This window comes from Lonchura striata, chromosome 2, assembly GCF_050655825.1.
Source record: "Lonchura striata isolate lonStrDom1 chromosome 2, ASM5065582v1, whole genome shotgun sequence".
Taxonomy (NCBI): domain Eukaryota; kingdom Metazoa; phylum Chordata; class Aves; order Passeriformes; family Estrildidae; genus Lonchura; species Lonchura striata.
Window position 1 is genome coordinate 127,998,481 of NC_140704.1, and position 14,020 is coordinate 128,012,500.

Consider the following 14,020-nt stretch of genomic DNA (forward strand, 5'->3'; position numbering starts at 1 on the left):
TTCACCCACCCCAAAGAGGAGCTTCTTTATCAGCTCTTTTGGAGGAAGATGTAAGTAACAGAATGCTTATGCTCACTTGTTTTAACGCTACACGCTCCCAGTGTTCCATCACCCAGAGCGCTTAAGGGAGCCAGAAGAAACTGCTAGGAGTAGGGGAGTTCAGTAGTGATCCCACATAATTTAAGATTATTTAAGGTTCTGGCAGGATACTCCAAGTGAGCAAAGCACCATGCAGGAGCCAAATGAGAAAAGAATCTGGTTCATCCTAGTGTTGAAAGATGGCTGACCTTTGAGCAAATCCACTCATAGTTGTTATGTACCAGAGGAGGTCTGAAGTAAAGACAACAACAAATGATGCCTGGTGATGACAGCTAAAACCAGAGTCCTAAAACATCTATCTGCTGAGTAGAGCCAAGCAAAGCATCAGCTCGTGCCTCTGATCACAGGCCACCAAGAAAGAGCAACAGCATTCCTTGGCACATTCAGTAGCCAGACAACTTTCCATGGCTATTTTTGACAACTACCAGGTGGTGGCCAGCCAATACATTCTGCAGATGGGCAGATGATCACATCTTGTTGCCAAAAAGCTTTAAGTGATTTGCTCCCTTAGAGAAGTCCACAGTATTTCTAAGCTCAGACCCAAGCAGCAGCATCTCAGTACAGGGTGAGCTGATAAAAAGTGTCCAGCAGGTGATTTGTCACTTCAGTTTACTTCTCAGAAGATAAAGCAGAGCTTACAGTGTTCTTCCCAGCTCACGGAGCCCTCAAAGTTACCTGTATACACAAAGGAGGGTTATGTCAAGCCCATGAAGGTGACTTTGCCACAGGTGAAGTTTGTTTCTGAGCACAGACATGCTGTTGTGCAGTGCATTTCAGGCAAACAGTGCAAACAAAAATCTGTCCAAATTTGGGGGATGCTTTATGGAGAGCTGAAGCCCCTTTGAGTGGCTTCTGACAGCAGAAAATAAATTGTGCGAATCTTATGCCAAGAGCATCCCTTTTTAGCATTTTCAAACACAATGTCACGTAGGAAGATGCCAGAGAAGTAGTCAGAAAACAAAAGAAACTGCAAGCCTGGGTCTTGCAAGTCCCCAGTGGAAACGGTATTCATGTCAAATGACATAAGTGCCAAACATGAGTCACTGCTGCCATTTCTCCCTTCCCAGATGAGGGAAATCTATACTCTGTGACCAAGGCAGAGCAGGACAGGATGACAAATATTAGGCAGTTTGACTCCAGTACAAATGAGCTGCTAGGGTTTAATAGAAGTGTCTCTCTATAATGCACACTACATTTCCATAGCACCCAATGAAAGACTGGAAACTGTCTTACAGCCAGTGTGAGTTTACCAACATTTCAGTGGCAGAAAGCAATTCTCTTGGAAAGCTCTCCTGAACCACTGCCCACATTTGGTAGCTGTGGTGACTAATACAAAGCTGTTGTTTTAAAAACAGCATTAGAACAAGAAAGCTACTTCATTTTCCTTCTTGATTGTAGGCCAAGTGCCAGCAGTGACTGACAGCTTGATCTGTCAAACAAGAAAGACAGCTTGATCTGCCAAACAAGAAAAGTTCAGGCTGGGGGTGTTATTATTTAGACATGAGAAAGGTGATGCACCTTTGAAAGTGTGTACACATAAAACATGTCTTTTCATTTTGAGAGCATGGTCTTATATAAAGGGGCTGCTTAAACCAAGAGCAAAGTGGGCCAATCCTCAGACATTGCAGTATTGAGCAAAGCTCCAGCAGCTCATGAATGCCAGGAATCTGGCCTATTGTCTGCCTTTCCACCCCACTTTATTGTCTGTGAGGTTTGCCTTCAGTGCACCCAAGTTTGGTGTACTTCAGTAACTCAGTCAACAGAGGGAAGCAGATGGCAAACATTTCCTCCCAGAAGCCCGTGGTCTCTTTCTGGTATTTTAGCAATATGAAAGGTATCACAGATGCAAACCCTCTGGCCAGAACCATTGTGCTTTGCCATCAGGTTTCCTCTCTTGTCAAAGCATCACTAACTCTTAAAAGCCAAAGTGACCTGGTTTGGTTTTGTGACTAGCAGTGTAGTGTACATGGTTTGAACCTTATCTCACTTCTTCAACAGTTTGTCTAGAAAAAAATATATGTTGGGAAAAAAACTGCTAACACTGATCCTTCCCTGCTCATCTGGACACCATAAAGGTATGCATGTTGTTAAGGTGACACTGTGTCATCCTTTGCACATGATGTGCAGGCTGGCTTTTTTCCAAGAATATAGGAAGAAGTTCAGGGGCCAGGAGGGAGGATTTGCTGTGGTGCCTGAAAATGCTGTTATTTTTTTAGGTGTGCTTGTCTGTGAGCCTGCAGGACTCTTGACAGTTCAGCGTGGCCAATGCTTTCCACCAATTTCTCATTTTTTAATAACACTTAATTCAAACTTATGAATAATGACTATTTCACCAGAGCATAACCATAACTTGTCATCTGGAATAGGCATTTGCAGTAGTGAAATGCTTTTGCTCAACAGAGATACTAGTACTGCTCCAGAACAGAAAGAGATTTTCTGACACTAGATTACTTACTGTAAGAGGTATCTCAGTGTGCAGCGGCACTGAATTCTTTATTTGTCCTTTTTGACCATGTCAGATTTTATCCCACAGCTTCCAGAGAGAAACAGCAATCTCCAACTGCAACTGTGATCTCATCCCTCTGAAGACAGCAGGATGAAACTTCTAGTTATTACCCATGGTACCAAGTCTCTGCACAGGTCTTTCGGTCTTGGTTTTGGTTTTTTAAAGAAATCTTCTTTCCCTTATGCCATAAATGTTAGAACTGAGCCCTGACACAGTTGCTGGCCTCAGAGGGAGAAGAAGGAAAACCCATGAGAATCAGCCCATTGCACCCCAACATGCAAAAAGCCACAGAGACATCAGGGCACAATACATACTATAAAGTTCTTTGCTGGAACAAAAGCACCCTCATTGCACTCTCATTCTCTTTTAAATCAACAGAGTTGTAAAACTTATTTCTATAGGCATTTATTTTCTCTCTCTCATAAAATGGTATGAAAGCATTTCCCAAACAGCCCCGTCACTATTGTGCAGCCCACACCCCCGCCCCAAACGGCGCTCCTTTGCTCCCATGGGCCTGCCACTGAATACAGCAAGCACTCTGCTGCCTCACAGCCTTCCTCCTCTTGTGAAAGCCACAGCATAAACCAAAATTGTTCCAGAGACACTAATCTGTGTTTTCTGTACACTCCCTAAGAAGAGACACAACTGACCTATTTTCCTATGTTCTCCAGAAAGAGTTTTCCTACCCACTCTAAGAAGATTTTGTCTTTCTCTCCTTACAAAGGATTGCAAAACAAGCCCTAACAAGTCCTAATTGCCTTTTTTTTCCCCTCTGGCAACATCATGTGAAGACCACTTGCCCAAGGTTAGAAGGGCTCCTTGTTCATTCCTTGAATACATCCCTGCCATCACTCCAAGTTCGAGGTGGCTGTTTTAAGCAACTGAGCCGTGTGTAGGCGCAAATGTCTTGCTGAAGCATGTAGTTGTTTATTAGTGCTGCACAATTTTCACTGCTCCTGGTATCAGGCAGTAGAACTAGAAAGGCAACATAGGGAAACAAGCAATTAGTTAGGGGAAAAATAATCTGTGGCCTCAGATTCCCTGTGCCCAGGGAAGACTGTAAGAGCACAGCTGTGTCTGCAGAAATTCAGGATCTGGGGCACCTTGTGCAAAACCAGCGATGTTTTATTGCCAGCTTCTCATCCAGGTAATTACATCCATTTCATGAACAGAAGCAATTTCAGTGAGAATAAAGGATCAGCCTTATCTGATGGTGATCCTATCTCTTGTGCCCAAGCAGCTGATACATCACACAGAGTAGGAAAGTGTCATGATATTTCTGGCAAGTGAGGAGGATTGAGGGGAATATCCCCTCCTTTCACACAGCAGCCCCTTATCTCAGCCCTCACCTTTTTCCACAGTCCCAACAAATTTCCTTTCATGCCTTTAACCCCACCCAAAGCTGCACTCTAAATGCCAGTTTTCACATCCTAGACATGTTTATTGCCACACATTTTCCATTGAGATCCCAGCTGGCACCTCACCATGTCCCTACCATGATCCAGTGTCATCTCAATAGAGTCTTCAGCTGTATATGCCCCAGCATCACACAGAGCTCTCAAATGGGTATTTTTCTCCCCTTAAACTCATTCTTATCTAGATCTGGTCCACATGGAGATCACCTGTATGTGCCACCACTTATCCCTCCCTGTTGAAGGGGTCTGAGTATCAAAGACCTTCAGCCCTACTGATAAACCATACACGTGATCATTTGAGGCATCGTAAGCGAAGCCGTGCCTTCAAATAATTTATTTAAGACCTAGTACATTGCACACAAAAGGCTGTGTTAGAAATACAGTGTTGAGGTTTGAAGTCAAACACCAAAAAAAAACACATCTAAGGGAAGCATTAATTTTGCCTACAAAACCTGTTTCATTCAAAACACTGGCTGGATTTCCTTTCTTCAGGGTATAGTGAAGGGATCTGGCTGTTGCTGAAATAGCTGAATGTGTTAGGAGACTTCAGAGTGGAAAATAGTCTTAGAGTTAAGGGTAAAGTAGGAACTGGATTATTTGTTTGTTTGGTTTTCTTTGTTTTGTTTTTTGCTTTTTTTGTTTCTATTTTCTTAGGTGCTGTAGGAAACTAGAAAAAGGCTTCCTAAATGCTCCCTATGATGAAACTGTGACATGGGAAGTAACTCAGGCTGATGTGAATAACTATTCACCCTCTGGGGCTTCCAGAAAATCAAGAGCAGCTGTGCTTTGAATCCAGAGCTGCTACAGAAGTCCTGAAATAAAAAATGAACTCACTTTGAAACACCTCTGCCAAGAAACTCAACTATTTGATTTTCAACTTTCTGAGTCCCAACTTCTTACCCAAAATAGAGTGCTACACCTCCACAGTACACTGCAAATGTCACCTAACTTTGGGGACAGGCAGATGCAGTAGTGTTGAGACTGAAAAAGCCCTGGGTATAGGGAGTTTATTAATTAAACCCTACTCTTAAGATTTAGACTTCAACATAAAAGGGGTCTCGGTTTTTCCCTGGTGGCCTACCCACTCACCTGGACTAAGCTTCATTCTATAACTTCTGTGATCTTGAAGCAAAGTCAGGCTAGGTGCTGCATAGAAGCTCAGTGTACAAAATTATCTTCATCCTCTCTCCCTGTCCCACAGGATTAACAGCAGGGTTGTAACAGTACAAATGAGTGAAGAGCAGACACTGTCGCCAAAAATTAAATCTGAGGTGGCACTAGCCCCTGGCAAAGTCTTCTCTGGCCTTTTCAGTCAGTCAGACATAGTTGTTAAGGGAACATTTTTGGGGATGTGTCAAATGCAATCTCATAAAAATCTCCTTTCTGATGGGAGTTTTAGGTTATAAAAGTTAATGTGATGCAGATAGCTGAGTTGAACAGGCTGTTTCCCAATAGACTCCGATATAAAAAGTATTGCATTATATAAAGCTTAATCACAGATTTCTCAGCAACTGCTTAGTACAGACTGGGTATCTATCTCATGAAAGGCAATGAAAATAGTATGGAGAGAAGGCTGCAGTTCCTAGGAGAAGACCTTGCAATAAGATGGGGATTTTGAACCTTCTTCTTTTTCCCCATTAAAAAGTATACAGCCAAAATGAAAGCTAAAATTATTGCTCCCTCTTTATTTAAAAAAAGCATTAAGTCAGACGGTCTCACTAGCACATTATAAGGATATTGATGCAGTTAAAAACAAACAAACAAACAAGCAAACAAAAAACCACAGGGACTTTTCTGCCCAGAAACCTGTTGTGTCACTCCTTCAGCTCTGTCCCTGGTGGCAGACCATGGGAATTCCCAGTCTTGGGCCTCTGTGGCTCACAGCCAGTCCTGCCATTGAGGCTGTGCTTTCAGCCTGGGATGCTGCTGTGCTGCAGGGGTAGAAAATAAGCCTTCAGTCTGTTTCCTGGCAGGATGAGGTCGGGTCTGAAGGGTCCTGCAAAACTCTGTCAGCACCATGAAGAAGCAGGGAGTCTTTTTACCTCCCAGGGAGGAGAGAAAAAATTAGACAAACTTTGTCTAAACCAGCAACAACCCAAAGACTTCTAGAGTCCCATAACAAATTTTGCTTTTGTTTCTCTCATGGAGTAGCTTACTCATTCAGGGCTCTCAGACTCTCACAGCTTGAAGACTGGCTGAGGAGAGCATGTGGGATTTCAACTGTCTCCTTTGACGCAGGCACAAATTTAACAAGTGAGGGAATGACAACCATTTAGCTTTACATCTGCAATCACAGCTCTTGGTGTGCTTGGTTAATTTGGTGCCCCAAATCCCAGAACATATTTGTAGGCATGTGATAGTTCAGCCCCTGGCTTCATGTGGGAGCTGCAGCTGCCCCCTGCTCAGCCCATACTGGTTTCTGTGGTAGGAAAGGTCTCTGCAGCTGGAACTGAAGTGCAGAGGGCCAGATCTTGGAAGTCTGTTGGAAGGCTTTGTCTTCAAAAGAACTTCTCTTTCTTCTTGCACGGCATTTACAGCACAACACTGACTAATGCACCTTCTCCTGCCCACACCAACCTAGTGGATATTTGGGTTTGGCCCACAGGTATGTGCACGATTAGCAGCTTTACCTATTTCAATTCTTAACAGGGTAAAGTTTAATCATTCTTATTCCTGCTGCTATTTTGGGGAAGAAAAAGAGTCATTCTGTCATTGCATGCTCTAGAAAACATGAAAGTCTCTAAGGAGCCCAGGCTTCCTGTTACCAATGACTTAAACTTTGCCCCACCTTTGGGAAGCACAGGCAGCTAGTGGAAGAATGTCATCCATGCTAACAATTGATTTTCTTATGTACAATAACGTCAGACCTTTTAAATAAAAGGCTGACCTGTCTCCTTCTAAAATAATTCATCTGTTTTATGGAGTGTTGTTCTGATTATATACAATTCCCACAAGAAGGGAAGTACCTTTAAAATAAGGACTATTCAGTACTAGTACAGGATTTCCTCTTGTTGTTGATAATTTCCTCCTAACAGAAGACGCAATGAATCCCAGAGAAATTCAAAGGGGCAATCTACAGACAGTTAGGCATCTACATTACACAGGGAACATTGTTCAATCACATTGATGTTTTCCTGATGAAGTAAAAAACAGATATACCTGCTGTGCAGCATATAAAAGAGTTCCTACAGCACACACTTCAGTTCCCTTTGCTACATTTTTAATCACTATCCAATCCTACAAACTTTCACATAACCATCCCTGAACAGCAACAAATTACATTTTTTCTCTTTTCTTTTTTTGCTATTGAAATTCAGCCTCTGAAATGGCCTCAGCTGTTAAAGAAGGCGGGCTTGGTGACAATAAGAAGATTACCCAGTCATTATCAGCACTATCTACAACAGATATATAACATGAAAGAAGTTCTGTGTTCTCTCTACCAGATGTCCCTTGACTCAGAAAGAGGCTCCATACTCGCCTTCACTAGAAGGGCTCATTTCCTACTACTGGTCAGAACATGCCCCTGCCCTACTCATGTAATTGTGAAGGAGACCTCATAAATGGCAAATCCATGCTGAGAAACACCATATCAAAACCCTGGACCTAAGTGGCAGTGCTGACAGCTAGGTGGCAACTGCTGATGAAGGCTGAGTGGCTTGTGGAAGAGGCTGCCAGTCACTAGATGCTCTTATCAGTTAGTTTGATATCTCAAATTCTCTGTCAACTTAGGTCAAGCCCTACCTCATGCTTTAGTTCCCTGAGCTCCTTACACTGACTTGACGGGACTGTACAAGTGCAATCAGTAAACCACGCTATGATGCACTCTTACAGCCACTGATTGTCCATCCAGCCCTGGAGAAACCAGGGGGATGACCCATCAAATTCCATGAAGACTTTCAAATGCATTGTTTCAGTATCTTATTGGTTTTAAATAATGTGCCTCACTGTTTGTATGGTGTTCATACTGAGAAAAATTGTGAATACTAAGTACTACCTTTCCCTCTCTAAATTCTCTACATACTGGCACGCAGCTTATTTTTTCATCTAATGTCAGGTATTTCCGTATCTTTGCCACAGGCAATGCAAACAATGCATCTCTTCATTCATCTGTTCACAGCTTCAATTTTCCTCTGATCCTGCAAATCAGCCTTCCTTCCTTCTCCTGCCATTCTCTTGCAGAGCTGCTTCACCAACTCTCCTACTCACAACATCCTTTCATCCGTGAAAGCAGAGCAAAACAGAGAAATGCACGTACCTGTTTAACCTGTTACTAATGTTTGTGCCTAGACTTTACAGCTTACCTTGGAGAAGCCACCTGGAAAGCTCCAAGAAGTCTCTTCAGTGCAGAGAGAAAAGCACGGTCTGCAAAGTCCTCCCTGTGCTGAGGCTGCCCCAACGAGCAGGAGGTGTGCAGAACTGGTTCCTGCTATTCTCCCTCTTCCTTACCAGAAGGTTTCACCTGAAAAGAGCAGCCTTGTAAAAGACTCTGAAAAGCCCAAATAATGTAATGTGGTTAGGGGTTCTACAAGCAGGGCAGAATGCCCCCTCAGGCTCAGCTGTCCTGAGCACTTAGATAAGTCCCTCCTGCATTATACAGCTGTGTTGCATGATTTGTTGAGATAAAAAATAAAAAACACCTGGAAGGGAACCTATGTCTAAGAACTTTGCTGGGAAGGCTTGGGCAGACTGCACACTGCACAGGTCAGAGCAAGGCACTTTGGTCCTCCTCAGCCTTCAAGCTGCATGAATAATCAGCAGAATTTGCTAGACAAAAAATTTCACAGGACTAGGTGGAGTAAGACAGAACTACATAAAATACCCAAGCACTTCCTTAATAAAAGCCTTTACCAAATGAACATTTCAGACTCCCAAAAGACACCTCACCTTCGAGGATCTGTATCTTACAAGGTACTGGCATTTCGACTTTTATGACTGCAGACACGCTACTATATTGCAAGCATGAGTCAATGCCCACATCTTCTGGCTCCAGAAGAAAGGGAGTGTTCTAATTTTTATTTATAAGCTGGGCAAGAGGAGAGAGAGTAATTTGGTTACAGGCAAAGCACACAGAGACCCTGCAAGGTCAGGAAGGCTGGGTAACACATGAACATATTCGTGCCTCAGTGTATTGAGTCACAAATACCACAATCCATCTCTGCATCCTTTCATGTACAGCCTCAGAAAAGGGCTCTGTACATAATTTTTGTTGCCTTCCAGCACAAAGCCCATGGCCTCTACATTATTCACTAGAGAATTCTAGCACTGTGTAGAGTGTGTTGCAATCCAAACTGGGAGTTTCTGGCAATAAACATTTGTGAGCATGTACACAATATAAAACAGGAAGCAGGATTTCAGTTTATCTGTGTTCACTTGGGCTTATTTATTGCTTGGAAAAAAAAAAAAAACCCTGGCAGACTTCCCACCACTATGCAATAGTCTAGGAAGGCTCCTGTCACCTGGGGATTCACATGCTGATGTGTGAGTGAAGAGAGCAATAGGCAGGATTCATGGGGTTTTCAGCATGATCCTAATAAACTCTGTCATGCTACTAGTGTGAAGAAAGGAGTGCTGAACATAAAGTGTCTTAAGAACTACTGACAGCTTCTTTCCAAAAGCTAAAAAATGTCACTTGCATCAGCTATTCCTTTATGCCAAAGCACAGAATGGATTTCCAGAGGTTTGTACCTGGTTTTGTGCAGCATTTACCAGCCTTTTACATTTATTCTGCACTCCAAGCCAGCTTCCTTAATAAAGGAGGATAGTATTAGCTTATATGAAGTACCACATCATCTTACATCCTATACAATCTTTAGCCTGAGGATTTCCAGATGGACACATTTCATCCAAAGCAATTGAAGATGGCCGGGGAGTCATGGATCAAGATAGATATGCATTTCCTTTCTTTTCCAGCATCCCTCTGGTTAAGCTTGTGCTCCTGAATTGCTCTTTTGCAATAGGGTAAACAAGTAAACGCTTTGGACTCTGGAGATATCTACTGCCTAAAGAAGCAAGCTTATTTTGACTTTCTAAGTTTCTCTTTAGAAACCTAGCATCCTGCAGGAAAGAAAAAGTAGCAGAATGTGTCGGAATTGTAGTTTTTAAGAAATAACAGCATTTATCATTCATATAGAAAATTTCCAACTACAACTGCCTCTTGAGGAAAGGAGACCAAACACTGCCATACCTGTTTCACTGCTGGCAAAACACATGTACATTAAGTGATTGCTAAGACAGACTTACAAAGTTGGCAGTAGCCCTAGACTTACAATCCTGGTGTTTCAGCTTCTGAGCCATGCATTTCCCATTTGAATTACTGGTTTTTGTGAGTTGCTAGCATTCATTCATTTCTTTCTATGATAACAATCAGATTTTTGAATCCCTAAAAATTAATACAGAATTACTGCAAAAGTTGAATTAGTACTTTTCATTTATACCTTTGTCATTGGTAATAGAAAGAGAAGACAGTGGATATGGAGACAAACACCAGCAGTGAAACTTTTATTGCAGTCTCCTTCTGAAGTCCATTCAAGGGTAGGACAGTGGGACAAAAATAATTACAGGGGTCTTTCTACACAAAAGAGCCAGCTATTTAGAAGGAGGCAAAGTCATTTGAATGTCAATGAAATAACCATTAAAAGGCTGAGAAGCATTGCCATTTATTAAAAGATCTAAAGAATAGTTGCATGCACTATAGCAATCTTCTAGGTAGGAGTTGTTAATTTGCTATAAAAACCTGTTAGGGACAGGGCAGAGCGTAATTAAACAGGAGACAATACACACTGTGAAAGGAAACTGGATTTGGAATTTTACAGCCTCTTATTTCAGGTTTCTACATGAAATACTATGCTCTATAATCTCTCCTTAATAACACCTATGTATTTCTAGCTCCCACAGTGTTTTGCATTTAATTTCTAGCAGTGGTCTCCTACAGCCTCAGAAGGAAGGTAAAACAAGGTTACGCACTTGAATGCTCTCCCGCTCTTTCCAGCCTCACAGCAATCCTTCTTCCGAGAAAGTCTCTCATCAATGCCACTCCTTAATTGGCCTGAGAGCCCCTCTTTAAACAAAGCTCTCGTCTCCCACAGGGCCGAGTTCTTTCTGCTATTTTGGCAGAACTAAATCCAGACAAGGATGTGCCATTTACCAAAACAAGTGCACTATAAATTCAGATGTGCAGGAAAGAAGTAAAGTACTTCCAGGAGTTCTTCATGTACAGATTTGCAGGTAGGATGGACTGCATCGGGAGAAAACCCTACTGCCTGTTATCCTGTCAGGTTTTTGCTTCAAGCAAAGGTGTTAGACACTGGTGGTACTACTCAGAAACAAATACAGGATCAGTCAGAGACCTGGGGTAGATTCTGCACTAGTGGACCGAATATGATCTGAACCTCATTGTAATGAACAAAACTTCATTCCAGAGCTATAGGACAGATAACCTCATGAGTTAGACAGAAAAGCACTTCATATTTGTAAAGATGATCACTTTTTAATGTTAATACAAGTCACTAAGAATATTCAAATGCAGCGCAGCTTTAACCTCTTCTTCAGCAGAAACCCTGCTATCTTCACTACCTGCCCACACACTGCCAGGCACATAAAAGTGATGTGCAAAAGAAATCCTACATTTTCCTTCCCTTGACTGTTACTCCAAGGGACTGTCATTATTCACATACTCAGCTAGCACAGCTACACATGCCATAATATCTGAGAAAAGAGCAAATACAAATGCCCACAGCAGGACTAAGTAGCCATCATTCAACATCTCCTGTGGCACCCACAGGCATAGAGCTCTCCACTGATATATATCAGACAAGCATGTAATTTAAAATACTTTGTTCTTTCTCCTTTATTTAGCCACAACACAGATACAAGAGCAGGCAAACCCCTCCCAGTGGAGCTCGCTTGATAAACCTGTTAAGATTAAGATTCTCATGAAATCAAGCAAAATATATGTACATGCACACACTCTCAGGCACACAAGAACACAGCAGAACCTTAAAAAATGAGAAGTGGCACCAAACTGCACCTAAAACGCAATAGAAACATCACCTAGTTAGGATGCATCTGCTAAGCAACAAGGCTGTGCACTGAACAGGTTCCCACTGTACCATTCCACTGGCTATTTAAATACCAGCATCAACCATTTCAGCTGAAAATTTGAAGCTGACAGAGAAGAGTCTGACCTCAGATACTCAAGAATTCAGGCTAGCAGAACAATTACTCCACTGTAAATCAAAGCAGGATCTGGCTGTATGGAATGAAGATGCATGTGACCAGCTCTGGCTGGGAGATCACTGCAGGTGACAACTCCAATTCCCACAACTTCCCCAGCAACTAAATCCACCACCAATACAGCATGCAATTTGACTTTTGCACCCTCCCCACTCATACTGCTCCTTTTGATGGAAGAAATAGTGTAGTGGTTCTAAGAAGTGAGTAAATATCTACTAGGGACTAGAATAAGATTGCCAAATACATTAAATGGCTTCAGAAGAAAGAGGAATCGGGCTCTTAGATAAAGCTGGTCAAGCAAGTCCATCTGATTTGTCAACGCTTTGCTCAGAAATATAAGACTCAAATATAGCTTACAAAAAGAGTAATTCTTTATAGAACATCTCAGTGTCAAAATACTAACAAAAACACAGCTTGTAAATGCTGAGAAGAATGGTCTTGGAAAAATTAGTAACAAAACTAGGCCATGGCTAACAATAATAGGTGGTATCTCTTCATAAAAAGCCAGTCTGATGTACTCAGGAAAAATGAAACATTTGAAACAAACTGTTTACAAAAGTGATTTAAATGCTCAGCAGAGATCTAACACAAATGTTAACAAACCACTATTGTAATTTTATTTTTGGACAACTTCAGCAACTATCAAAAAACAAACAAACAAAAAAAAAAAAACACAAACAACCTGTTAATACAAAAATGTAGAAAACAAAAAGAAAAATCCAATGAGACAGTTTTTAGACAAACTCAGTTAAGGTGAAGCTGTACCTTTGTCCCAGTTACTAAGAACTTCAAGGGTGGCATAACCCAGCTCAGCCAGGTCTATAGGTGTTCCCACCCTTGCTAAAGAGTCAGCTCTTAGAAGGCGCCAATCTCAGTCCCCCAGGGTCTGTAGGGTTTGCTGAGCGCTGCTGACTGCGTTGGTGTAGATGGGCTCAGCACGTTGGGGGACAGCAGATGAAAGGAGCCAAACGAGAAGGGGAATGCAGACAAAGATGCCATGGAGGAGAGAAGAGGAGGAGACAGTTTGGTAGTAGATGTGACCACAGGGAGCACTGGTCCGACGCTGCCATTTGGGGGCACTCTGAGTGAGGAAGTTTCAGCATGTGGGGCGGCAATTCTGGTCTGGTGATGCGGTTCTGTGGAAGATGCTGTAGTGCTGGTATTACCATGCCCATTTTGAGCCAGCAGCAACGGGTGAGGTATGTGAGGGTGATGTCCGAAGGCACTGCCCCAAGGAATGTGTCCAATGCCAGTGTGAGCACTGCTTGCTGCTTCCCGTTGAGAGGCGTAATTGTTGAGATGAGACACGAGTCGAACTCGCAGAGGATCAGAGGCATCCAGCCCCTCTATGATACTCAGGTATCGAGCAACTTCAGCTAGGCACTCTCGAAACCCCAGACTCCGATAGTCCATAGCCAAAGCATGAGCATCAAAATAACCTAAGAGGAAAGAACAGAGAATGAAGTCTTAAGATGTTGTTTTCTAGTTATTGTCTGCAAGTAGCCTCCCCACTCCACCCTCCCCTATAAGCATATTTCACTTGGATGTGGTTAGTATTCCCAACCATAGACTAGCTGCCAAGCTCTTTTTTTTCCTTCCTTTTTTGTTTAACAAGCTTTTCTTTTATATCTGTGCTGTGATGCTGCAAGTCCCAAGACCAGTCACAAACTGCCATTTTTAAACTAGAATTGTTCAGTGACACTGGAGGAAAGTATTTTTGTTCCTTCTATTTGCCTCCCTTGTGTAAGTTAAACCACAGCACATTGAA

The 14,020-nt window shown here is 42.4% G+C and overlaps 1 protein-coding gene across 1 annotated transcript in view; it reads right to left on the reverse strand.

Moving 5' to 3' along the window:
* Positions 1 to 10,491: 10,491 nt before the first annotated feature.
* Positions 10,492 to 14,020, reverse strand: part of HEY1 (hes related family bHLH transcription factor with YRPW motif 1) — a 4,910-nt gene continuing 1,381 nt past the window's right edge. The window contains exon 5 of the mRNA XM_021550572.4: positions 10,492 to 13,691. Within this exon, the coding sequence (XP_021406247.2) occupies positions 13,108 to 13,691 (584 nt within the window). The 3' untranslated portion in view covers positions 10,492 to 13,107. The remainder of the gene's footprint in view (positions 13,692 to 14,020) is intronic.